This window comes from Rhamphochromis longiceps, linkage group LG3 (genome assembly GCF_057381845.1).
Source record: "Rhamphochromis longiceps isolate RC_006_pf linkage group LG3, R_longiceps_female_GT1.1, whole genome shotgun sequence".
NCBI classification, from domain to species: Eukaryota; Metazoa; Chordata; class Actinopteri; order Cichliformes; family Cichlidae; genus Rhamphochromis; species Rhamphochromis longiceps.
In genome coordinates, this window is record NC_140559.1 from 58,065,663 (window position 1) to 58,091,602 (window position 25,940).

General features: G+C 42.3%; 1 protein-coding gene across 1 annotated transcript; it reads left to right on the forward strand.

Moving 5' to 3' along the window:
- Positions 1-48: 48 nt before the first annotated feature.
- Positions 49-23,387, forward strand: LOC146675450 (uncharacterized). Its single transcript, XM_085401163.1, has 4 exons — positions 49-301; positions 18,266-18,688; positions 23,094-23,210; positions 23,287-23,387. The coding sequence occupies exons 1-4, from the start codon at positions 277-279 to the stop codon at positions 23,385-23,387; spliced, it is 666 nt and encodes a 221-aa protein (XP_085257289.1). The 5' UTR covers positions 49-276.
- Positions 23,388-25,940: the final 2,553 nt, after the last annotated feature.

A 25,940-nucleotide genomic window follows, 5' to 3' on the forward strand; every position in this document is an offset into this window, starting at 1 on the left:
TTAATAAAATTAATTAAACAAAGAGGCTCAATTATTAGTGCTACTCTGATTTTTCAATTTACAACTGACTTATATTATTACAGGGTTTGTTGGGGAGGGGGGGCTAAAGCAGTCGACACAACTTTAAATCAAAGCTCAGTTTAGGGTGGATGAGAGCTTTGCAATTTTTTGAGACCGTAATATCTATTTCACGTTTATATGAATAAATGTACAGAAAAAATGACAAACACAACTGCGATGGTAACACCCAGCTCTTAGCTGATCTTTTTTTCTTCCATGAAAAGAGGAACGACATGTCCGGGTAAAGTATTATTTTAGTTTATTTCCTCTGGTTAACTTACATGCTATAGCTGAAGAGGCATGTTTTATACACATATATATATACTATCAGTCAAACGTTTGGACACCTTCTCATTTAATTTATTTTCTTTATTTACATTGTAGATTCTCAGTAAAGGCATGAAATCTATGAATGAACACCTAATTATGTAGCAAACAAAAAAGTGTGAAATAACTCAAAACATGTTTTAGATTTTCCAAAATAGCCACCCTTTGCTTTGCACACTCTTGGCATTCTCTAGATGAGCTTTTGGGGTCATTGTCCTGTTGAAAAGTAAATGATGGTCCAACTAAATGCAAACTGGATGGGATGGCATGTCACTTCAAGATGCTGTGATAGCCATGCTGGTTCAGTGTGCCTTTAATTTTAAAATTTTGAATCCCCAACAGTTTCACCAGCCTCTAAAAAAAAATAATTCCCTGTCCTTCCATGGTGGTGCCTCCTCTTCCTCGGGTTTGCCTGAGATATTCACTGAGCACGCGGTCGGTTGGGGCCATCTTACTTTGTGAATGCTTGTTGTCTCATCCTGAACCGTAGTGCTCACACTCATCAGTCCCCGGCCTCCTTCCTTCCCCTTAGCATACAACCTCAGGGTGCTGGACTTGGGGTGAAATCTTGTTCTTACTGTTCAGCTGACTTCTCAGGACTTGCCTGGCCCTCTGCAGGTACTTGGTGGTTTTTGAGCGACCTCTTAATGGTTCCCATTTGCCTGTGGGATCCTCAGGTACTTGTAACTGTGCTCTATGTCTGCAATGTTGACCCAGGCGGGTGGAGGTGGCCGGCAATGGAGATGAACCCTTTCAGGTGGCAAGGCAGGAGGCTGGAGCTGACAGAAGCAAAGGAACTTAGGTGGTCCCACGTTGGTGACAATGGAAGGTCTCCGTGTCAAGCATCTGGTGTCCGGAGTAAGTGTCTGGCCGTCTGGCATCCAGCAATGGCGTGGCAGACGACAGGTGTCTGCTGCCCGGCATCCATCAGCATGTGGCAGCCATCAGCAAGCATCATCCAGCGGCAACGCGTGGCAGGCAGTAGTAGTCCAACATCTGGCATCAGACGACATTGTGGTAGGCAGCAGGTGTCAAGCGGCTTTTGTCCTGCGTCTGGCATCGGCGTGGCAGGCAGCAGGTGCCCGGCGTCTGACATCTGGCGTCTGGCATCTGGCGTATGGCGCCTGGCATCTGGCGTCTGGCATCTGCAGGTGTCTGGCAATGGTGTGGCAAGTCGCAGGAGTCTGGCTTCTAAGATTTGGCGTCCAGCAGGTGTCTAGCGTCCTATGTGCCAGGTGTCTGAGCTACTGACAAACTGGGCATTGCCAGTGGGGAGCTTGTGCAGCTCAGTACGTGGATGCCCCATGAACAGAGCAAAGGAGTGCAGAGGAGTGAGCACACATAATCCTGATTACCCTGATGTGCATTAAAAGCTCGCCAGCAGGAGGACTGTGTTGACAGAACCAAATGAATTTAGGTGGTCTCTGGGGAAAAATAGGTGTCCAGCGTCTGCTGTCTGGAGTCCCATGATGGCGTGGCAGGCGGTAGGTGTCCAGAGGCAGGTGCCTGGCATTCAGCGACAGCATAACAGGCGGCAGGTTCCGCTGTCCGGCATAAAGCTACAGTGTGATGGGCAGCAGTGTGGCAGGTGACATGCATCAGCCATCTGGCATCTGGCCACTGAGTGGCGTGTGGCGACGACGTGGCAGGCAGCAGGTGTCCAGCTTCTGGACCTAGACCTATGGCATTTTTTGCATCAGTCAATGTTTGTCTCCGGACTGTGGAGGACCAAGGGAGAACCCACATAGGCACAGGTAGAACATGCAAAGACTACACGGACAGTCCCCAGATGTCTGCCAGTTTGAAAATAAAAATGTTAGATTTAACACCACAGAGCATGTTATAAAAGTGCACATTATCAGCATTCTCAAAACATCCTCAAAATGCTACCCTCAAAGCATCACGTCTTGGTTTAACTTCTAACTTTACAAGAACATTATCTGAAATGATAAGCATCCCTCTAGAGTACTTTGACAAATGATTAAAACTTTCAAAAATAATGTTAAAGCTCGTAGATCATGTTTGCCAGTATGGACCGGGACAAGCCTGACAATGAAAGTTCTTGAAGTCCACACAAAGTCCTTCTAAAAAAACTCTTGTTAGTAAACCAGCCTCTCACTGATTAGGTCTCAGTCCATGACCTGTTTTGTGTTTTCTACAAACTTGACCAGATATTGGGTCTCTTCCTCTGCAGGTTGTCTTGCATCAGTTATAAATCTTATTATAGTGGTGTAATCACCAAAGCATGGTTTATTGTGTTGCACATGGGCAGCAGCATCAGTAGATCTGCTGGCTGGTATGTTTAGATTCAATTGTCAAAGGAGCTTGCAAAGAAAAGCGTCTGGACTTCTTTAAGTTACTTGAAGACGTTTCACCTCTCATCCGAGAAGCTTCTTCAGTTCTAAGGTCAAATGGTGGAGAGTCCCAGATATAAACATAGTGGGAGTATCCCCCCACAGAGGGACAAAAGGACCCCCTGATGATCCTCTAATCGCCTGAGCCAAGGTGTGAAACTGGGTGTGGGTCCCAATCAGCCAGGGTTTTAGGTGAGCTCATTGTGAAACCTGGCCCCACCTTATCATGCGAATTCCTGAGGTCAGATGGCCCAGGATGTGAGTGGGCGTTAAGGCGTCTGGGGAGGGATCTCAAAACTGGATTATAGATGGCAGAGAGTTGGTGTCGTAAACCCCCGCCTCTGTTCAAAGATGGTCGCTCACAGTGGACATAGATGGCTTCTTTCACTCCTCTTTCAAACCATCTGTCCTCTCTGTCCAAAATGTGAACATTGGCATCCTCGAAAGAGTGTCCTTTATCCTTAAGATGCAGATGGACTGCTGAGTCTTGTCCTGTGGAGGTGGCTCTTCTGTGTTGTGCCATGCGCTTGTGAAGTGGCTGTTTGGTCTCTCCAAAAACTACGATGACCTGGATAACTGAGAACCTTCACAGACATATTGCCGTACATTTTGGGAGGAACACCCTTCAACTGGTGCGGGAGTATGAAAGGGAATCAAGAAAACTGACTACGATGACCTGGATAACTGAGAACCTTCACAGACATTTAGATTCAATTCAATTCAATTTTATTTATATAGCGCCAAATCACAACAACAGTCACCTCAAGGCACTTTAGATTGTATACAATAATACACACAGAGAAAAACCCAACAATCAAATGACCCCTTATGAGCAAGCACTTTGGCGACAGTGGGAAGGAAAAACTCCCTTTTAACAGGAAGAAAGGCTCAGGGAGGGGCGGGGCCATCTGCTGCGACCGGTTGGGGTGAGAGAAGTTAGACAGGATAGAAGACATGCTGTGGGGTTTGAATCCACATATATTTCCATTATACTTTCATGCAGCTGTTTTTCTTAAATTTATGGTGTACATATTAGTTATCAATGAAATTCACAGTTCTCTCTTGTTGTGCATATATATTTTTGCAGTCTCTCATAGTATTAAGTGCCTGTGACCCTTTTTCCTTTAGTTCATTTATTTTAGGCTACTGTACTGTTTTTATTTTTTTCCCTTCTGGGATCAAAAAAGGAACTTACCTCCCAGTCCAGGGGGCTCCCGGTCCATGTGTACATCATCATCATTGAAGAAGTGGCTTTAGACTGTAGGTGTAAATAGATGAAAGAGTTGTGGCCTGTGATTTGCTTAGCCAGAGATTGTTTGGTTTCCCCGATGTATACGTCGCAAGAATCCTCTTGACACTTAACCACAAACATTTTATGTTGCTCTGTTTGTGCTAGTAGACCAGATCCATGGCCTGAACTAATTTTTGTCATGAGTGATGAAAATACAGACTCTAAATGAACAGAATCATTTTGTTTTATTTTACTGCCTGAGTTTCTAACCACACATCACTCACTTTGGCGAAGCCTACCTAAAACTACTATGCCAGTACAAATAAACAGCATGTACAATGACAGAGTACAAGAACCACCTGATTCATCCTCAGATAAAGAAAGAACAAGATTACACCTAAAAGGCTTCAAGGGAAATCATCTCTTAAGGGCCAATGAGCTATCAAAAGAAGATACTGGGCATGTGCCCAGGGACCATGTCCCATCCAAAAGGCAAACAGGGCAAAATAACAGACTTTTATTCAGTCAAACTTTAGCTCTCAAAAACAATAAACTATCAAAACATTGATATATATGTTTTATCATATCAAAATATATTGTGGTTGTACAACACTCAATTCGTAGAAGATACAGTTTTCTACTTCTATGAAAAAAGGAAGGACATGCCCAGGAAACTGAGTTACTTCAGTTGATTTCCTTTGGTTAACCTAGTTGCTGTAGCTGAAGGTATAGCAAGTCCCTCAAGCTCAGGTCCTCTACCAGAGGAGTTTGAAAGTCTTGTGCAGTATCTTAGCTGTATATAGGACAAGACTGTTCAGGATGTCTCTGTCCAGTACCTGGAATCCGCTTGAGCCCCTCTTCCACTTTGGAAATTACAGCTCATAAAGCTTCTATAACCACTGAGACCACTTTGGGCCACGTCTGCTCCAGTTGTTACTTTAGTTCCTGATAATTCTCTATTGTCCCATGCTCCTTCTTCCTGTTGCTGTCCACTGGCATTGGTACATCTTGTCAACCACCATTATGTTTGGTTGGTTGGCCAGCAGCTGCATGCCCAAATGACCTTAGCCCTGGTTTTCTGAACCCCCTTTGGTGCTGTCTCCCATTGGAGCTTTGGGGACTTCTAGTCGATATTTAGCACAGATGTTCCTGTATACCAGCCACTCCCAAAGTCAAAAGTACTGTGGCCCACTTAAAAAACAGAAAAGCACATGGGGCCCATCCAATCTTAAATCTTAACAAGAAAAAGTGACGTATTTCCTTGAAAATTTTTTCAAAAAATTTGAATAAAATCTGACTCTTCACAAGGTTAACTATGGAGTTCCACAAGGACTGGTTCTTATATAGTGCTTTTCTACTCAATCTGAGCACTCAAAGCGCTTCACATAACTTGTACATTCACCCATTCCCACAAGCACTTTTTTCTAAGGTGTTTCTAAGTATCTTGCCCAAGGATATTTGGCATGCAGTGGTAGCACTTAAATGCTTCTTTAAGTGCTTGATGATTTGGTATGTGGCACGCCCCACTAGTGGGGCTCAGAATTCTGACAGGTGGGGTGCAAGTCAGCTGGCAGAAAGGTCATGCAGAACGAATGTTTAGCATTGGAATCACTTTTTTGGCAGAACTAAGAAATTCATGGCAGTTATGTGAATAATATGTGCATCCACTGAAAAGGTGCAGCCCAGTGTGTAACGCAACAGCCGCAATAAAGAAGTGTACTGAAAAGTGCGAACATGTGGTCAAGTCTGTCGGGCATCATTTGCAGTGGTGCCAAAACCCAGGACTGGGCCACTGGTTTCGGCCCAACCGAAGTTTCGACCCGACCACATGTTCACACTTTATTGCGGCTGCCAACTTACACACTGCAGCTTTTCGGCTACAGCCTACACACATCAAGAACAACAGAATCCAGTTCATTCTGTTTTAAGCTGGCGAGGCGTGATTGGGGATGGTGTTCAGGTGCATCCATCCCCTCCGCAACTGCACCGCAGACCACGCCCGACTACAGCTCTGCAGTGAAAAACAGGCTCACTGTAGCCACAAAGAGTGAATAGTACTGTCACTAAATTATATATTTTTAATCTCTGTTCACAAGTTTCTGGATTTCTTTCTTTTTTTTTTAATAAGATTAAGACTGAACTTTATTTTCCATGTTTGGAAATGTTCACATTCTGTTTAACTTGTTGCTTTTTTGAAGAAGTGGTGCAGACTAATGAAGCAGTCTAGTGACAAAAGTTACAAATAGTTGTTTAAAATGAAAGTTGTTTGTTTAAAACAAAAATTACTGAAGGATTCATTGTCAATGACTTTATCTAAATAAAGTTGCAGCTAGGCTTTTCTGTCATTGTTTTGGCTGGGCCCCACTAAAAGTTTGAACCTCAAATCTCCCCTGCTTGGCCTCCAGTAACACTGTGAGGAATCTTGTAGTCGTCTTTGACCAGGATATGTCCTTCAGTGCGCATATTAAACAAATACATAGGACTTCTTTCTTCCATTTGTATAATATCTCTAAAATGAGAAATATCCTGTCTCAGAGAGATGCTGAAAATTAGTTCATAAATGTATTACTTGGATTAGTACATAAATGTATGTTGGACTAATTCATTATTATCAGGATGTCCAAAAATCATTAAAAAGCTTTCAGTTCATCAAAAATGCTTCAGCAAGAGTACTGACAGGGACTAGAAACAAAAGAGCACATTTCTCCCAAATTGACAACTCTTCTTTGACACCCTTTGAAGTCCAGAATTTAAAATACCATCACATACAAGGTCTCAAATAATCAGCTCCTATATTGTCTTTAAAACCTCATAGCACATCGTACCCCATTAGAGTACCATGCTCTTAGACTAGTGGTTTGCTCGAGGTTGCGGTTGATGTCTCACTCAATTTTGGCATAGAGCTTGATGTCATCTATTTACAGGAGGTGGCTGATGTCACTCCACTCCTAAATCACTGCTGAATCTATATCTGTATTCACTCTTAGTGTTGAGAAGGTTTTAGGAGGTTGAGTCCTTACAGAACAGCCACAGGGTCAGTGCATCATCTTGGTATATTCCACACTTAATGGTGACTTGTGTCACTGCCTTCAAGTTGGCCTCCAGTGTTGTATTCCACAGTCCCACTGAGTTCCTGATCAATGTTATTGGCACACTATTAGCCTTATACAAGGCAAAGCACCCCAGTAACCATTTGTAGGGTATTGAGTTCTTGTAGTTGACGGTAATGCTCAGGTTGGTCTGCCTGGCTTTAGAGCTCTATCCACCAGGAGCCGCTGTTTTGACCCTTTGCTGTTATTTTCAGTGCCTTTCGGAGATGTGATCATGTTCATCTTGATTGCTACCATGCGATGAGATGAGCTTCCATGTTGTGGTGAGGCAGGCAATCTGCTGGGAGTTTGATAATGCTGTACTTTTGTGGGGATCCACCATGATTATGATTGTTCGGCCCTGTGTTAGCTAGTCTGTTGTTGGCAGCCCTCTTTGTGTCTCTAGCCAAACATGGTGTACCATTAGCTTGTTCAGCCCTTCAGACCCAGCCAATAGGTATGGATCATCAGGTCCTGGTTCTTAATTCAGGACACTAATTGTTGAATGTCTGCCTTTGTGATCTTAGGTGTTTCTTCCTCTGGGCGGTTGCTGCGGTCTTCTCTTAGGTCCACCAGCTGAAATGTGGGGGTATACAAGTGTGGCCTTAGTCTTTTTTCAGAAAACTGCAGCAGTAAAGAAGTTTGGTTAACTGTCATTAATCTATAGTTTTACCTGGCAGGTAAAACATTACTCCATTGTGACAACCAATCAGTGGACAGTCAGATCTACTCCAGGACAAAAGGTTGGGGTTTTTTTTGGTGTGGGGGGGGGGGGGTATCTAGCCAAGACTACTTGGATCATCTATCCATGGAGAAAAAAATGGAGAAATGAAGAGAAACTATGAATTTTGTAGACTTGTGATCCATATTCTGCCCCAGCAGCTTTATTTGAATCCCTGAAAATAGCAACGTCTCTCCCAGAGCTCCATTTCGGTGACCTCTACATGTAACTTGTAGAGAATCCATCACCTAACACTGCTGCCAGGATGCAAGCTTTCAAAGTACAGACAGCTAGATGTATTTTCAGTCTGGATGGGTAAAATAATGGCGCTGTGTGGGAGGTGAAGAACAAGAAATTGCTTATTTAATTAAAGCAAAGTTAAGGGCTACATATCTACCTTAAACCAACTACCACACACAAATCTTATCTTTTGTTGACTTGGACTTTGACCAGAAAAGTTCCAGTAGTATTAATTTATTACTTTAATGTCATGCCATGAGAGTTGAGTATTTTTACACTGCAAATAATTCCTACAGTTTAAAGAAGCTGCCACTGACAGAAGGGGTTATTGCGCAATTTGACCTGTAAGGGAGGTACTCTGTACTCTGGGTCCTTCTGGTAGCTGCAAATAAACATTGATGAGTGAATCTGATAGCAGAGCAACTATGTGACATTTCGACTAAGTTAATCTCAAAGACATTCAGAGGATGGTTTGAGGGCAGACCTCACTACTGTTTTTGACCGACAGGTGGGCGTGTCCCAGAAGGTCTGACATCACGTGCATACTATGGACAGAACACCTGTGTGTGTGTAGTAAACTAGCAAAGTTGTGAATAACTACATAAATAACAATAGCATCACCTTCTGCTGGGGTAGCTCATTCATCACAAGCAATATTTCAGAATGTCCACAAGAGGTCTCTGTAGACCATAAACTGGCATCCACAGGACATGGCTTACAAGGCCGTGCTGAGCGCATGGCCACTGATGCAAAGGATCTTTGGGTCTATTTGATTATTGTATATTGACGTTCTGAGGCTAAATCAAAACAGATAAATTTGCAAACCCTTCGGCACTTCAGTAAACCGACGAACATCCTTCAGGATTTCCCTGATTGTGGCTTCCAGCCTTCTCCACAGGGGCTTCGTCTATATGCATCTTTGATCTTATATATAATTGCTTCTGGGATTACTGTGGCAGTGGCCTGTATGAGCTCATTGGTTTCAGTGATACTGGTAGTTGGGATGGTTGGCCAGGTTGGCTCATGATATTTATAATGGTCACTGTTGTTCCCACTGTGCTGTAGCCTCGGGATCTCTAGCTTAGATAGTAGTTTCAGCTGATGTTGCTGAGCTAAAAGGATGCTTCTTGGCCATTTTGGATGTTTGGTTTCTACTCATCTATAGTTCTCACATATATAACCTCTCTTATTGGGTTGGCTGGCATAGTAGCATTTAACCAACTTCATATTATCAGTCCTTGTAAATATACGCCTTGTTCCAGTAGTCAACCCAACCAAAACACCTGACACAGAATTTGTTAAGCCTGGCCTATTGTTCCGAAGACAGTAATGATACCACTGCACTATCCAATTAATGCAACTTGAGTACGCCACAGCAGTACCTTAACACTCTGGCTATTGTAATAATTTGCTGTACGGCAGTGAAGGTGAAGGCATGCTACACTAGATGGCAGCAAAAACTGCAGGAATTCTTACTATTAGAGGATGTTTAAACTCCAGAAAAACTTGACCCCAACGCAAAATCTGCTCATGTTCTAAAGGAAGATATTTATGCATTGTGCAAAGAATCAAGAGTGACAACAATTGCAAAATATTGAAAATAGGTCTGCCGAAATACTTGTACTTGATTGCAATAAAATATGTGATGTAGATACACTAGAAAAGAAAATACCTTCATATAATAGTTATAAAACCCCTCATCATCAGTGGCACGCCAGTGGAGAGAGTGGACAGTTTCCGATACCTGGGTGTCCACATCACTCAGGACCTGTCATGGTCCTGCCACATCAACTCCCTGGTTAAGAAAGCCCGTCAGCGTCTCTTCTTCCTCAGAAGACTTAGAGACTTCCATCTGCCACTGAAGGTGCTCAAGAACTTTTACTCCTGCACCATCGAGAGCGTCCTGACGGCAAACATCTGCACCTGGTTTGGGAACAGCACCAAGCAGGACAGACGAGATCTGCAAAGAGTGGTGCACTCAACCGAACGCATCATTCAATCAGAGCTCCCTGACCTGCTGCCCATCTACACCAAGCGGTGCAAGTCCAAAGCTAGGAAGATTATGATGGACCTCTCCCATCCCAACAATGGACTCTTCTCACTGTTGAGGTCTGGGAAGCGCTTCCGCTCCCTTAAGGCCAAAACAGAGAGAATGAGGAGGAGCTTCTTCCCCCAGGCTATTCGGGCCCTGAACCAGGTGTAGGACTGGACTCTCCCACACACGTCACTATAAGACTGGACTCTCACACACATCACCACACGCACCACCACACATTTCCTATAATCCTATAATTCCTATAATTTATAATCTTTATAATCTTTATAATCTCTTCTGCTATTTGCACATTCTTTACTGTAAATTCCTAAGTTAATTTGTAAATTTTGTAGTAAACTGTAAATTGTAAATATTGTAAAACTTTTCTTCTGTCATTTAATGGTCGGGCATTGTACAGCTACAAGCATTTCACCCCCATGTCATACTGTGTATGGTTGTGTGTGTGTGACAAATAAAATTTGAATTTGAATTTGATTTGAATTTGATTTGAATTTGAAACCCATATAAAATATAAACCCATGCTTGTGGAACTATCTTGTGTATACTGAAAGTTAATGTCTCAAAACTGTTTCACTTTTAAGCTGACAAGCAGAACACTCTCTTCCTTGTTGCAACAGCTTTAGCCCTTGGCAGTTTTGAAACATCCTGTGGTTAAACAGCCAATACCCACATTTAAAAACAAAAACTGAAGAGTGTAAATTCTCGTCACAGTATCTATGCTAAACACAATCCAAAGAAGGAGGCTACAAATCACTGAAAATGAGAATTACCTGATTTCAGTGAATTAAGCACAATGAAATGTAGAAAGCACTCTGCTGAATCCTTTTTCTTACCATAAAAGGACCATTTGAAAACAGCTGTAAACTGCTGTTGAAAGGGCAGCTGGTAGGTGGAAAGTGTTCACATTTACCCACTGCTGTGACTCATTCACAAAAAAATATTAAAAGAGACACAATCATCTCCAATAGCTTATTTTAGGCATAATAAATATTTCCAGAGGGGAAAAGAAGGTGTAAATGTCATGACAGTCTCTTGCTGCAGCTATGAGAACTATATTTGTGACAAAAATTATATTCGTAAGCCCACTCTCTGTGTAAACTGCGCATATGACAGAATGTGATGCACCTTTTGAACTGTGAACTGCACTTCAGCTGGGACAAAGTTAACTTGAAAAAGAGCTGCTTGTGTGTCAGCACGGCTTTAGTTCTGTGGTGTTGATGCTCTTCATCTGATTTGGCTGTTGCGTGCTGCTAGATGTCGGTCTGTGGAGGTCTATTCAGGCCAAAATTATGTTTACACCATTTACTATGAGCTTCAGTTAGTCTCAATGTGTCTTTCGGCTACACGCTTCTGTGTGCCTGTTGTCACTTGACAGCGCTGTTCTGTTTGCTGTGTGCACAATTACATTCAGGACTACACAGCACACTCAGAGGGGTAGTCAGAGGGGAAGACGCATGTCAAGATAACAGATTCACAAAGAGAAACAAAATGCCCTATAAGTGGGGACAGCACGGTGGTTAGCACTGTTGCCGCACAGCAAGAAGGTCCTGAGTTCAATTCTACCATCAGGCTTTCTGTGTGGAGTTTGCATGTTCTCCCTGTGTTTGCGTGGGTTCTCTCCGGGTACTCCCTGGGTACTCCGGCTTCCTCCCACCGGGGCTTGAACCGGCAACCTTCCGATTACAAGGTGAACTCCCAACTCTTGAGCCACGATCGCCCGCTACACTATAGTGTAGTATAGTGTAGTTAGGTACTCAATTCTAATTAAAACTGGGGCGGTGTTACCTTCTAAAAAGGACCTTAGCAAAGATCCAAACAGGAAGAGTACTGACTATTTATACTCTAGTTTTAACTCTTTATATCAGCTGACTGAAAGCAGTCCTTCCTCTGTGAAACCAATCAGAATTAGCTAAATAAAAAATAAAAAAAGACTTTAAGGCAAACATTATTTCTGTTATTTGAACCTTTTCCTTCCTGCGGTGATGTCATGGATGTCTACCATTTCAAAATCCCACTGTTGCACCTCCCATTCACCACATTCATTTCCACTTCTCATTAAAAGCAATGTTGCAATGTCTATGGGGCAAGAGTCTAGACCCCACTGCGAGGGTGGGGGTAGAGGTGAGGGGGATCTTCCTGAAAAGCTAAAAGTCTCACTGCCTTCAGAAAAGGATGATGCCATAATGGATGGTCTAACAGCAAAAAACACCCTGTTTTTACAATTTTTTCAAATGTAATTTTTTTGTACTATAACCTGTTCATTCCTATTGTAATGTAATCAAAAGGAGAATATTTGTAGTTGTTCAGAGTCCCACTAAGTATTCTGAGAGGGGTTTGTAACGTACACCGGGCATCCACATTAACACAGTGGGACAGACGGCTCCTCTGCAGATTCTGTATACAGAATATAATAATAATAATAATAATAATAATAATAATAATAATAATTTATACTTTATATAAATATATATATATATACTGTACATATATAGAGGGCATGGATGGCATGTACGATCTACTGTACAATGTAAAGCACCTTGAGGTGACTGTTGTTGTGATTTGGTGCTATATAAATAAAATTGAATTGAATTGAATTGAATGAAAGTATACTCTGCGTATGTATATGTGAGTATATTTGAGTATTAATGTGTAATAGGATACTGCTTAGCAGTGTACTTAGCAGTGCGGTATGATGTGCCCGGAGCACCTCATATCACCTCACTAGTGAACAAGACCCCGAGATACTTAAACTCCTCCACTTGGGGCAGGAACTTGTCCCTGACCCAGAGTGGGCACTCCACACTTTTCCCTCTGAGGCTCATGACCTCAGATGTGGAGGTGCTGATTCTCATTCCCACCGCTTCACACTTGGCTGCGAACTGTTCCAGTGCAAGCTGGAGGACAAACTACAAGACAAAATACAGAATTACTATATAATATATACAAAGATGGAAGAATTAAGGATATATAGGTATAACATGCATGTTGCATGGTGTGTGTAATGTTCGTGGTGACTTAGTGACTTAGTGGTTTGTGGCTAAAGGGCTTCCTGTTTGTCATCACACTGACAGGCCAGAGGAGAGGACTAGGCCACTTCCGTTTGGTAGACTTTAAACTACACACTACATACATAAAGACTCTTATTTAGAGTCTTTATGAATACGAAAAGAAACAACTTCCATTTGTTATCACTTAACAGTAGAAGTGTGTATTGTTGTTTAACGTTCATGAAAGTTCCCCAATAGCGCTACAGTTTCAAGGGGACTCATATACAGACTATCTTGAACTTTGCTGCACTATGATTGTATGCTATGGAATTTACTCTTCACCTTCTGTTGTACGACACTTTTTGTTCAAATGGATCAGAAACATGTTAGTAAGAACACGTTACCCTAAAACTACCAAGTCTGGTATGATGTTTTGAAAAATGCAAATCAGTATTACAGTAAACTCACTGGATTTTCAATTCAATTCAAACCCCAACAATCACGTAAGTCTGTATGAGCAAGCGCTTTAACGACAGTGGGAAGGAAAAACTCTTTTAAACAGGAAGAAACCTCCAGCAGCAGTAGGGCCAGTAACACTGCACTCTCTGTGTTTCCAGTTTTTGCACCTTTGGATCAACATTAACTCGCCTCTGTTAAGAACCAGATTTCCTCTGATGCTGATCCTCCTCCCTGTCTCACTGCCTGTCAGAAACTTACCTGCCAACTACTGTTCCTCTTACCTCAGGTCTTCGTGGAATACGTGGAATAAGTCTGAAATCTCCATCTGCCCTTCTGGTTGCTGCAACATACCTTAGGTCTGGAAATGGAAAGGAAAGGTCAAACATCTCGTTCTACAAGTTCCATCTCTCAGACACTCACTAGGGGACCCACCCCTTTCTATGTCCTTGCATCGCACTGCTAAAAATAAGCAAACCTTCTTTCACTCCTTTTGCAATCATACTTATCTTCAACCTGAGCTCTGGAAGTAACTCATCTTCTCCCGCTATTGCAGTGGGTCCCGCTCCTGTGACGTTCTCTCTCTGCCACTCCTTGACCTTAGTGATCCTTGTGTTAATTAAAGTTTTGTCTAAAAATAAAAAGCAGTGTTTTGAGTCTGCTTTTGGGCAATGCCTTTGCACGCTGGCCACTTGGCCTTGATAGAGAGGGTGTCTGTCTCCCTGAATCCAAAATGGAAGCTGATTCACAGAAGAGGGCTTGCAAGCTGAAGGCTCTGCCTCCCATTCTACTTTTAAATACTTTAAGGGAATACATTACACACCACTTGTTACTTTTCTTAAAGATATCACAGTACGTTACTTAATTAATCACCAGAGAAAGTAATTTGTTACTTCTCGATCCATTACTTTCACGTTACTCCATAACATGACCTGAAATGCATTGTCACATAATTACCAGTTAATAGTAAAACCTGGGGCTACACATATTGATGGAAATCTCAATCCCAATGAGCATAAACACAAACCGACAACACAAAGCATTTGCAGAAAACCTGCCCAAAGAGACTTCAAAGCAATTACCATAGTGATTCTACTTTATTTATATGTAAGAGTAGGACTGAAGGCTACAAGGCTACTGGACTCCTAACTCATCAGTACTTCTGTTAAGTGCTGAAGATGAGGCTCTGGAAGCAAGACTCAGCTCAGCATACGCTCAGTTTCAACATCACTCTGGGTTCTTCTGTAGCTTCCTGTTAGCATGTCTGAAGTTGTGTTGTTTCTGTCTTGGATGCAGTTTTCATTTTACCATCCCTCTCTTGTCCGTTCTAGCCAGCACGTTCTCACAAAATAGAAGTAATGTCCATGACTGCAGCTAAAAAAATTCTTTGCTGCTCATTTTTCGAGATTCTGAGGGACAGGGTTGGGCTTTTCTTTCTTTTTTCTAGTTGATAAATGGACGAGAAAATGGCACAACAGGGATATATTTAATTAAATTCACAAGTATGCTACATAGTGCCTTAATATTTTATTAAAGACAAGTAACATACAATGGGAACAAGTCTGGAAGTTTCAGTTTACCTTCTGTATTGATCATGAACCAGCTGAGCGATGTAGCCACAGGTCAGCTAGCTTTGTCCTATGACCACAGCCTCTATAGGAAAGACACAAATTTAACATAAATATGTATGAAAAGTATGAAAAGCTCTTTTTATGTTTTAAATTTGCACTTCTCTGCACAAAGACTTCTTGTACCAAATAATTGTGACACTTTCTTCACCATCAGGTCTCCATGTAGAGTTTTATTTTCCCACACACTCTGAATACCTGATGTGTGACATGAGACAATGTACCCAGTTATTCATTGTGTTCTATATGTTTCCTGTGTACTACCTACATTAATGACCGTAAAGACTAATGGACACATTATACAGTTTAAATAAACTTACCACTTACCGTAAATATGAGATAAACTGCACAGGGTAAAACAGAAACAGTCTGGTAGTTATTTCGGTGCAAAGTGTTTTCAACATGTGTTGATGTGCAATTGTGAACGAACACTTTAAATATGTTAAAGAACACGATCTTACCTAAGCGCTAAATACAGCGCCATATAGCTGTCTGATTTTTTTGTTAATACTAATTAAAGAACAGTTTTAATGGTGTTGTCTTTTGTGTTACATTTTCTAGCCTGTGACTTTTAATCTAATGCTCCGGGGAATCTTTTCTTTTCATGTGTTTGAGTTTTGACAACACTGACAATATTTTCTTATGTACTGAATTTTGCATAACAAAATATTAATTTGATTGAGTAAAGGAAATGACATAACTGCTGTATAAAAACCTAAATTACATCTTGGGGTAGTGGGGGTGGGGAACAAAGGTGATATCTGTAACTCTCTAGGGAAGTTGTCACAAGTATCAGTATTCAACGGTGAATTGTACGAGGATGAGTCTTCTGCTGGGTCGTCTGCTACTTTTGTTCCTCCATGCCCTCTCAACTTGGTGTGAGTAAAAACATCAATATTAATGTAGGATCGTGTGTGCTTCTAAAGATGCAAACTTTAAAAACTTTAAAATTTTTAAATTAACTTGAGAAAATAAATAAAAAAATAAACCAAAGCTAGATTTCTGGGCATAATCAAAATCTAATGGGTGCTAAGCTTTCATGGAATTCTCACATAACTTGAAAACTAAAGTTTCTAAAAGTACTCAGATTATACAGAATTAATTTTTAGCATTCAAATTATTGTTGACTTTGATCATCCTACTTATAAAGCACAGGAACTGGACGAGATAAAAAAAAAAGGGGGGACCTGCTTAAACATAAAGCTTAATGAAAATAGCGAAATATAGACATAGTTGAATGTAAGTGCTTTTATGCATTTTTAAGCCCATCACTTTCATTTTCATGACAAATTTACAGGGCATGGCTAGTTCTGAGCAGGAAACTGAGTGAAGTTTAGCTGAATTCACATGAAGGAAGTGACTTCACATGTTAAGTGACTGAACATATAGTGAACCACATTAAACAACTTATGGACATCAAACAACAGTTAAAAGGAGAGTGAATAGATTTCTGACTTAGACTTTGAATGAAGAAGTTATATTTATTCAAGGTTTTTGAAACGATAGTAATAATAATAATAATAAACTTTATTTATAAAGCACACTTAAAAACCAAGGGTATGCCAAGGTGCTTAACAAGTAAAATAGAGTATAGGAGGAGGATAATAGAAATAGGACCAAAGCAAGTACTAAATATGCAAGCAGATAACTGTCACTAATACATAGGAAGGCAACAGGTACAGAGCAAACAAGAATTTAAATGAGCATAGAAGTGCATGATATAAAATCATATAAAAAAAAAAAAAAAAAAAAAAAAAAAAGAAATATTAACTAGAGGGAAAGGCAAGATTGAATAAGTGGGTTTTTAATCGTGATTTGAACAATGCAATGGAATCAGATGCGCGGAGGTCGAGAGGAAGGGTATTCCACAGTACCGGGGCAGCCAGAGCAAACGCACGGTCACCCCGGGACTTCAGTCGAGATCTGGGTTGGGTCAGAAGTAGTTGAGTGGCAGATCTGAGTGTTCTAGCAGGAGTATGTGGTTTGAGAAGTTCACTAAGATAACTTGGCGCTAATTTATTAATAGTTTTGAAAGTAAGGAGTAATATTTGATGTAGATAGATGTAAAAGACAACCTAAAAGTTGTCAGGAAGTTTATTTGAGTTTATTTTTTATGTTTCTTACCGTATTACCGTAATGCTAAGTTCTAGTGTTACTATAAATATGTCTTAGGTTTTGTCTAGTTAAAGTTTCATCCATGCTCCCTTGTTTATGTGTCGTTTTCTGTCTCTTGTCCTCTGTGCATGATTTTTAGTTATGCCTGTGCCTCGTTCCCCTTATCTCTTTCCGTGTTCCTCTCCTTGTGTATCATTCGGTCTCCCCAGTCTGTTATGTGTTTCATGTCTGCGTTTTCCATGTCATATCGTCAAGCTTGTGTTGTCATGTCTACGTCTCACGATGTTTCCTATGTTATTTTGACAGTCTGGTGTTCCATGTTCAGTGTGTTCAGTTTTGCCTCCCCTGTGGGATCATGCTCATTTGTGTCAGCTGTGTTTGCCAGGTGTTTCCACTTCCCTCAGTACTCTTCTGTGTCATGTCTCCATGTTCCAATGTGTATGTGTTAGTCCCCGTAGGGAAATTACTCCTTTGCATTTAACCCATTCACCCAGTGAAGCAGTGGGCAGCCACCAATGCAGCGCCCGTGGAGCAGTGTGTAGGGACTGTACCTTGCTCAGGGGTACCTCAGGGTAGCCGTTCAGTGGATTCGAACCCCTGACCTTCCGATCATGGGGCAAGAACTCTATCTACTGAGCTATCCCTGCCCCTGCCCACCTATTCCAGGTGTCTATGTATCCACGCCAAGTTTCACATTTAGGGTTTTTCATGCTTAGTTTTCCCAGTTTAGGTTATTGTTTATTCTCAGCTTGGTTACCTTGTGCATTGCTTTGTGTTTCTCCGTCAGCCATAATAAACGACTCGCTTTCAGTTAATATTAAGTTTGTTTCCATGATTTGTTTTGTCTGGATTTAGGTCTTCTGTTCTCAACTCCACACAGTCTTTATCCACTGCCCTTGACAAAAATGATTGTCATGTCATCTTTATTTCCAATGTGCAATCACTACTTTATATTATTTTTAAATAACTTACAATATTATGTTCCACTTTATCTCTTACAGGTGTTTCATCAGGCACATTTGTTGTGACCCAGAGTCCTCATGTTTCTGTCATGGAGGGCGAGACAGTAAACATCACCTGCTGCTGGACAGGGAAGTTTGAAAGATTTAGAGTGTACTGGCTTAAAAATCAAACAGAAATTAGGAGCGACTACTTTATTAATCAGCCTAATGCGTCTCTGAAAAAGGAAGAGAAGAAATGTTCTTTTTTGAATATCTCAAATGTTAGACCAGAGGATTCAGGGACGTACATCTGCAAGGTGACTGTGGAGATACCATCTTTAACTGAGGCTAAAGGAAATGGGACAGTTATCACAGTCAAGACGATGGGAAGAAGTGGGACATTCGACATTCAAGATAAAAGAAATCGTGAAGAAGTGAAAAAAGTGAAGAATGATGACAACACAGGTCAGCATATTGCTCGAGGTAGGTGACAAATCACCAGAATGCTGACAAACATGTTTATGTAAGCCACTGGGTTGTCTAATATAGGTTTACCGAGACATGATCAGGTCTTATGAGCAAACATCATTTAAAAAAAATATTGATTGTGTCTCGAACGTTATTAGTAATGTTTCACTAAAAACATATGAATGTACACTCACAAATCAACAGCGGTGTTATACATCTGCTCTCACATGGTTAGCAAACCGTGCACTAAGACGATGGTGGTTCATAATCCCATATGCAAATGTCTGATTGTGTAGATTTTTAAAATGGCACAAAACCGCTGTGGAACCAGGATAGCAAAAATTAAGTTCATATTTTGTCAAGTTGTGCAGAGGCAGTGTTGGGGAGTAACAGGATACATGTAGCGCCGTTACATATTTAAAATACAGAATATGGGTAACTGTATCCCGTTACAGTTACCGTTTTAAAAGGGGGTATTCAGAATACAGCTACTCTGTTGAACTAAATGGATTACGCGCGGTCTTTTCCTTTTTCATATGTTAGGCTATGCCCTCTCTATTTTTGGAAACCCAAACAAAACATGCATTAAAGAGGCTCAAATGCCTGTGTCTCAATCTCACTGCCCATGTCACCTCTACTTGCCGTGATGTCACATCGCTTGACGTGAAGAAATATTTTTAAAAATTATTTTTCAAAAAATGATTTAATATGAAGGCAATAGGCAGAGTGTTACAGGCATCACCCTAAAGAATGTAGCCTCATGGACAGTATAGTCCGTGCTGCAGGCAGAATGGACTGCTATACCCGTGATGTGTCTGTGAGTGCGAGGGAGGGAGAAAAAGGAGAGTCAAAAAGTACGAGTTGCCACCGAGCAGAAGCAGGAGCTGGAAGCATGTAAATATAATAATAACCACTGCAGCCAAGAAGAGTGCCTGACAAGCCCAGTTGTAAGTAAGCTATTAAAACTCGACTGTACTCTGTGTTCGTGTTTTCCTCTGAAAAAATAAGTTCCGTTGGAGCAGCCTTTCAACGCCTCTCTCTGTCTCTCGCTAGCAAAGTTGACCCAGGCAACAAAGTAAAGCTAGTTTTCGGCTACGAGCCCGACACGAAACCCGACATATTAGCCAGAGGTCCCTTTACGGTTTGGAGCCGCGGACCCATTTTCTATAAGCGCGGAATAGTTTTCTATTCCTGCAAAAAGCGCAGCCTTACCTAATGTCAACCTACTGTTGCGCATTTCTTATTGATATTTGAAAATCCAGTTGGTATTGTTATGTCGAATAACCTTCAGTAATGTCAGTGAAGGTTCTCAGTCATCCAGGTCATCGTAGTCAAAGGAGCTTGCAAAGAAAAGCGTCTGGGTCAAAATCAAGACACAAGAAGTGGAATCCTTCACTGTGCACATTAACGCTGTGGATAAAAACATCAAGTTCACCAGGGAAGACACAAAGGACGACTGTTTGCCTTTCCTGGACTGCGCCGTGCACATAGAAGAGAACGGCAACCTCAACATCGAAGTTTACCGGAAGCCCACACACACGGACCAGTACCTCCTCTTTGACTCCCATCACCCTCTGGAACACAAACTTGGAGTAATTAGGACCCTACACCACCGGGCAGAACATGTTCCCTCTAAGCCTGAAGGAAAAAAGAAGGAACACACACATGTAAAGGAAGCACTCAAAACGTGCGGCTATCCCAAATGGGCGTTCTTAAAGTCAGCAAAGAGGCACAGAAAAGAAGACCAGACACCAGCGAGGGAGGATGAGAAGGACAGACGCAACAACATTGTCATCCCCTATGTAGCCGGTGTATCAGAGAAACTCAGGAGAGTTTTCTCCAAGCATGACATCCCAGTGTATTTCAGACCCAGCAACACGCTCAGACAAAAACTGGTTCACCCGAAAGACAAAACGCCAAAACACAGACTTAACAATGTGGTGTATGCTGTACAACGCAGCGAGGAATGCTCAGACCAAACAGCCACTTCACAAGCGCATGGCACAACACAGAAGAGCCACCTCCACAGGACAAGACTCAGCAGTCCATCTGCATCTTAAGGATAAAGGACACTCTTTCGAGGATGCCAATGTTCACATTTTGGACAGAGAGGACAGATGGTTTGAAAGAGGAGTGAAAGAAGCCATCTATGTCCACTGTGAGCGACCATCTTTGAACAGAGGCGGGGGTTTACGACACCAACTCTCTGCCATCTATAATCCAGTTTTGAGTTCCCTCCCCAGACGCCTTAACGCCCACTCACATCCTGGGCCATCTGACCTCAGGAATTCGCATGATAAGGTGGGGCCAGGTTTCACAATGAGCTCACCCGAAACTCTGGCTGATTGGGACCCACGCCCAGTTTCCCACCTTGGCTCAGGCGATTAGAGGATCATCAGGGGGTCCTTTTGTCCCTCTGTGGGGGGATACTCCCACTAGGTTTATATCTGGGACTCTCCACCATTTGACCTTAGAACTGAAGAAGCTTCTCGGATGAGAGGTGAAACGTCTTCAAGCAACTTAAAGAAGTCCAGACGCTTTTCTTTGCAAGCTCCTTTGACAACCTTCAGTAATAGTAATACATCACGCAACAATAGTACATTCATGTAGTTGTAAAAAGCATGATAATATATTAAGTAATCCAACGTATTCAGAATACGTTACTCTCATCGAGTAACATGACGGAAAATGTTACAAAATGCATTTTGTAACATGTATTCTGTAATCTGTAGTGGAATACATTTTAAAAGTAACCTTCCCAACACTGTGAAGAGATGAGTGGTATGGACCTAAAATGCACAGGAGTGGATATAGTGAACAAAGGACAAGCCCTTTATTTGGCCAACAAGTAAATAAAAAAATATAAAAAAATATATAAAAGGGGTGTCAAATGTACGGCCTGCGGGCCACATCCGGCCTAGGAGATAATTTCATATATCTGTTATTAAAGATCCGTCGTTATGTGGGAGCCGAATCTTCAGCCTTGCTGAGAAACCGTGCATGGGAGGGTAGGACTTTATTTTAATGGGCACACCATGCGGCCAATCACATGCGAAGGCAGAGATCACACCATTATGTAAAAGAAGGAAGGGCAGCAGACATTCCTAAGACACAAAGAGACGTGAGCCAGTGTTCCAGGTTAACTGGTTTTTATCCTAGCTGGTTAGATCTGTTTGCACAGTCCATTCTCCGTGCAGCAGATGTTGGATTTTTTACTGAATAGTCTTCTCTGTCTGTCAGCGTCTCGTGGAGTTTGACAAGATTAATGACGTTGACCAAGAAAGGTCTCCATCTCCAGCTCATGCAAATATAGGCACGTATCAATATTATCCTCAGACAACAGTGAAATTATGTTAAAAAAAATTAAATCAGAAAGTCGTGCCCGTGTCTTTCTGTAACATAAATAACAAGCCGAGATTTTCCTCACAACACAACCGATGAGCTCGACTGACCGTCGGGTTTACCTGCATACATCCTGTTCACCTGTCAGCAGTTTAAAACCTGCTGATATAGGAAACACGCCCACGTTAACCGGTGACGATCACAGCTTAATATGGGCAGCTGCTGATCAATATAACGTGAAGTTATTCTGCACAAAATAAGCAAATGTATCTTTTTTCCTCAGCGTAGAGCTGCTGGAGCTTGTGCTTCCGCTCAAAGTGATTGATTGTTTCTCTTTTTCACTTTCTACTACAGACATTTCTGTTGTTTTTTTTTTTGTTTTCAAAAAACAAAACAACAACAACAGTCTGGGCAAAGACGAGAAGGCACAGGGTCATGACATTTTTAAGTCTCATGCTGACTGTTTTCTTCCTTTTCAACAGCAGCATTTTCTTCAGTATGTAGAAAAACTGTTAAATATGTAACTTCTTTACACTGACAGGAAGGAGAGTTTCACTAGTCTGGCCCACTTAAGTGGGCACCATATGGCCCGCAGTGTAAAAATGCATTTGATGCTCCTGCTTTAACTGAAACCTATACTGGGAGACTATACTAGAACATTAGGAATTGGGGACATCAGGGTGACAATACATATGATGATGAGGGGAAGTGGACATATGGGAACACAACTGAACTGAACACACTAAATGATTCAAGGGGAAGTGAAACAGAACACGATGCAAACAAGACAAGTGACTATCAACATAAAACAGGAAATAACACAGACAGCAGACAGCTAGGGAGGCAGAACACAGACAAACCAAACAGACATGTGGACACAACCAGAGAGACAGGGATCACAAAAGGGAACCCACAACCAAGGAACAAAACTACAAACAAACTCAAAAGTGTGGGGAAAACCTACAACAAGTCATAAATCCACAAAACTCAAAACACTGGCATGGAGTTATCACTCCAGCCTGTGGACTGTGTATAACCTGTGTGCACCTGATCAGATGCCTCTGTCGATGAATTTCAGAAGCCCCAAAGGAAGAAGTATTCACTTATCTCATGAGGACTCTGCCCGTCCTCGCCTTGATCACAGCCTTCTTCTGGCTCTACTATGTAGGGAGCAAAGCTCAGCAGAACTCAAAAGGTACAATACAACACAAAGCTCCAGTGACAGCCAGTTGGTTACGCTGCATAATGACCGGTTGATTGTCATATTTCAGCTTCTTCTGGAAATAAACCAACTTCAAGTCAAAAACAAGAGCAAGACGAGGAAGAGGAAGAAAGAGATGGAAGAGCAGTAGAAGCAGCAAATGAATGTTAGATTAAAGTGTCTGATAATAAAATCTGATTACAAATAGAAGAACTATATTCTTTTGTTACTGATCAGTTAAGAGTATGTATAGTTTTATTCTTCATTCATTCAAAACAACAAATGTTGGCACAACAAAAAGTGACTGCACATGTAAATAGATTGAAAAGTGAATAATACCACAACGCATGAGAAGTAAAGTGGGTAGATGGTATCTGTGTGGAAGTATTGTGTCCGAGTGACACTTGTCAGTTGACTGTTGATTCAGTGTGAAAGGTTTATCCTGTGCCCTCACATCTTGAAGTAAGTAAAAAAAAGAACCTCTTTGCTTTCAGATTTGTTCCTATTCTTTGTTTTCATGTTCAGTTAAACTTCAGGTAATTCTGCCATTAAGCTACTAAAAAAATTGGAATAAAACGTTTCTGTGTTTTCTTGCACATGTTTTAACGGCACATTTGTTGTGACCCATACTCCAAATATGTCTGTTCTACTGGAGAGAAGTCTGACAGAGTGAGTGTGAACTAGCTAAATAAGACAAAGGAAATGGTAGACATCAGAATTATAAAGATGGTAATACAGATAAGCTTGTTGCTGGGGGTAGGTAACAAAATGTCCTGCCATACTTCATGTTGATACCGTCCCGTTATGGACTGTATGATATTATCTTGCTAGTAGTAAAAGTCCGAAAAGCTCCACTTGAAATGAGCAAAAACCCATAAAAATCTAGGCTGAGCACCTGATCCTGTTTACAGTTTTAGGATTATTGTATCTGTACAAAGTTATAGACCTGATCTCAAAGAAGTCTTCTTTAGCAACTGAAGAAAATACAGTATTTAAGAGCTGCTACAGCCTGTGCAGCTATATCAGTGTCATCCATGCTTGTTGCCACTTTTATGTTTTACTTTGCAGATCACATTAGCTAAGTCTGCTAAAAACTGAACCACAGACTTGCTTGACCAGTAAGTATGAGTCTGTAAGGTGTAAGGTCCAGCCGATTGGAGCACTGGGGATAGCAGTTGTTATAATGTAGCAGTGCCTTTCAATCGTGTTTTCATCTAACAAGAAGCAGTTCTTGCTACCTGGTAGTGAATAACTTGTGTTTACCTCATCAGATGAATTTCCCAGGTAGACATGTTCATTTCAGTCCTTAGACTCTACCTATCCTTACCCTCAGCACAGCTTTCCTCCACCTAAGGAACAAAAAGCCACATAAGGCTGAAAATAAGCTAGTTTTCAATATCAAAGTGTAAATGGAAAATTTATTTATTTACTTTCTTTAGCCTTCCATCTGTAGCACTAAATGTCTGTCCTTTAACTATTTGCTCAAAACAGTATGATCTTCACTGCCCTATGCATAGCCAAGAAAACAGTCCTCATGAACTGGAAAAATAAAAATAATCTTAATTCTAACCAATATAGAAATTATCTATTAGATTACATTAGTCTTGACACAGCCTCTGCCACCACATCAGATCAATTGCTCTGGGCCCCTTTTATCAGCTCCATCACCTAGTGGGGGTGGGGGGTCATAGTTTGGTCCCGCCTTCACTGTTGTGATTGGTGAGGGGGTAGGGACAGGCTTAGGGCGTCGGGGGGTTCCCCGGAGGCATCTTCCTTGGGGGGCTCAACCCGGGGTAGCGGTCACGTCCGGTTGAGGGCTCTGTTGGCTCTCAGGTGACTGTTTCCTCGCGGCTACGTGCAGCGGGGCTAGGGGAGGGTCTGTGCTGACGGACGTGGGTTACTGACCTGGCAACCTGGCTGCCCCTGGGTGGGTCCGGGATGGGCGTGAGGTTCTGGGGGTGCTCCGTCTCTGGGCGGGGGCCCGGGCCGGGCCTCGGGGGCTCGGGTCCTGGTTGGTGTGTTGCCGGGGTTGTGGGCGGGTGGGTGCATGGGGGCCCGGCCCTGGAGCAGGGTGCCGCCGGTGCATCGAGCCGCCTGGGGGGCTCTTCAACTGGTGGGGGGGATGGTTACATCTGGCAGGAGCTTTCTTCTCTCAGGAACTCTCTGCAGGAGGGGGAGATACAGGAGAGGTGGAGGAAGATCTCAGCCTGGGCGTTTACCGTCTTATGTAGTCTGGAAGATGTGTGGTTGGTGGGGTGGGTGCAGTTTTCTCTGTGGTGGGGTTGGGTGGACTGTCCAGGGCTCTGTGGAGCCGGGGGGCGCTACTGCACTGGGCCCCGGTCTGATGGGCCTGGGCCCCCCTTCCCTGGCGGGTCGCGGAGGGTGGGAGTGCCTACTGGGGTCAGCGGGGGAGCTGGCCCCAGGGAGGGGTTACCTGCCCCTCCCTTCCTTCCCTCCCCATCTCCAGCTGCCTCCCTCTTCCCGCTCCTCCACAACCACCCACACATGCAGGGCCTTGGAGTGGGGGTATGTCACCAGGGTGCAGAGGAGGCTACCCCCCCCCTGTCCCCTTCTGGCTGCCTCTGCCTCAATTTTATCCCACATCTTAGACATTCACATTATTCACACTCTCATTACACATACATATAGGATCTTGGGGGTGGGCACAATCACGGAGTCCAAATCACCATCAGGGTGTATACCTCACCCCTGACGTCGTTGCCC

Excerpts from the sequence above, each read along its gene's own strand:
- LOC146675450 (XM_085401163.1), top strand. The coding sequence starts at position 277 with ATGAAAAGAGGAACGACATGTCCGG. Across the intron at positions 302-18,265 it reads AAGAGGAACGACATGTCCGG|GTGTTTCATCAGGCACATTT; the intron begins GTAAAGTATTAT and ends TATCTCTTACAG. Across the intron at positions 23,211-23,286 it reads AGCTCAGCAGAACTCAAAAG|CTTCTTCTGGAAATAAACCA; the intron begins GTACAATACAAC and ends GTCATATTTCAG.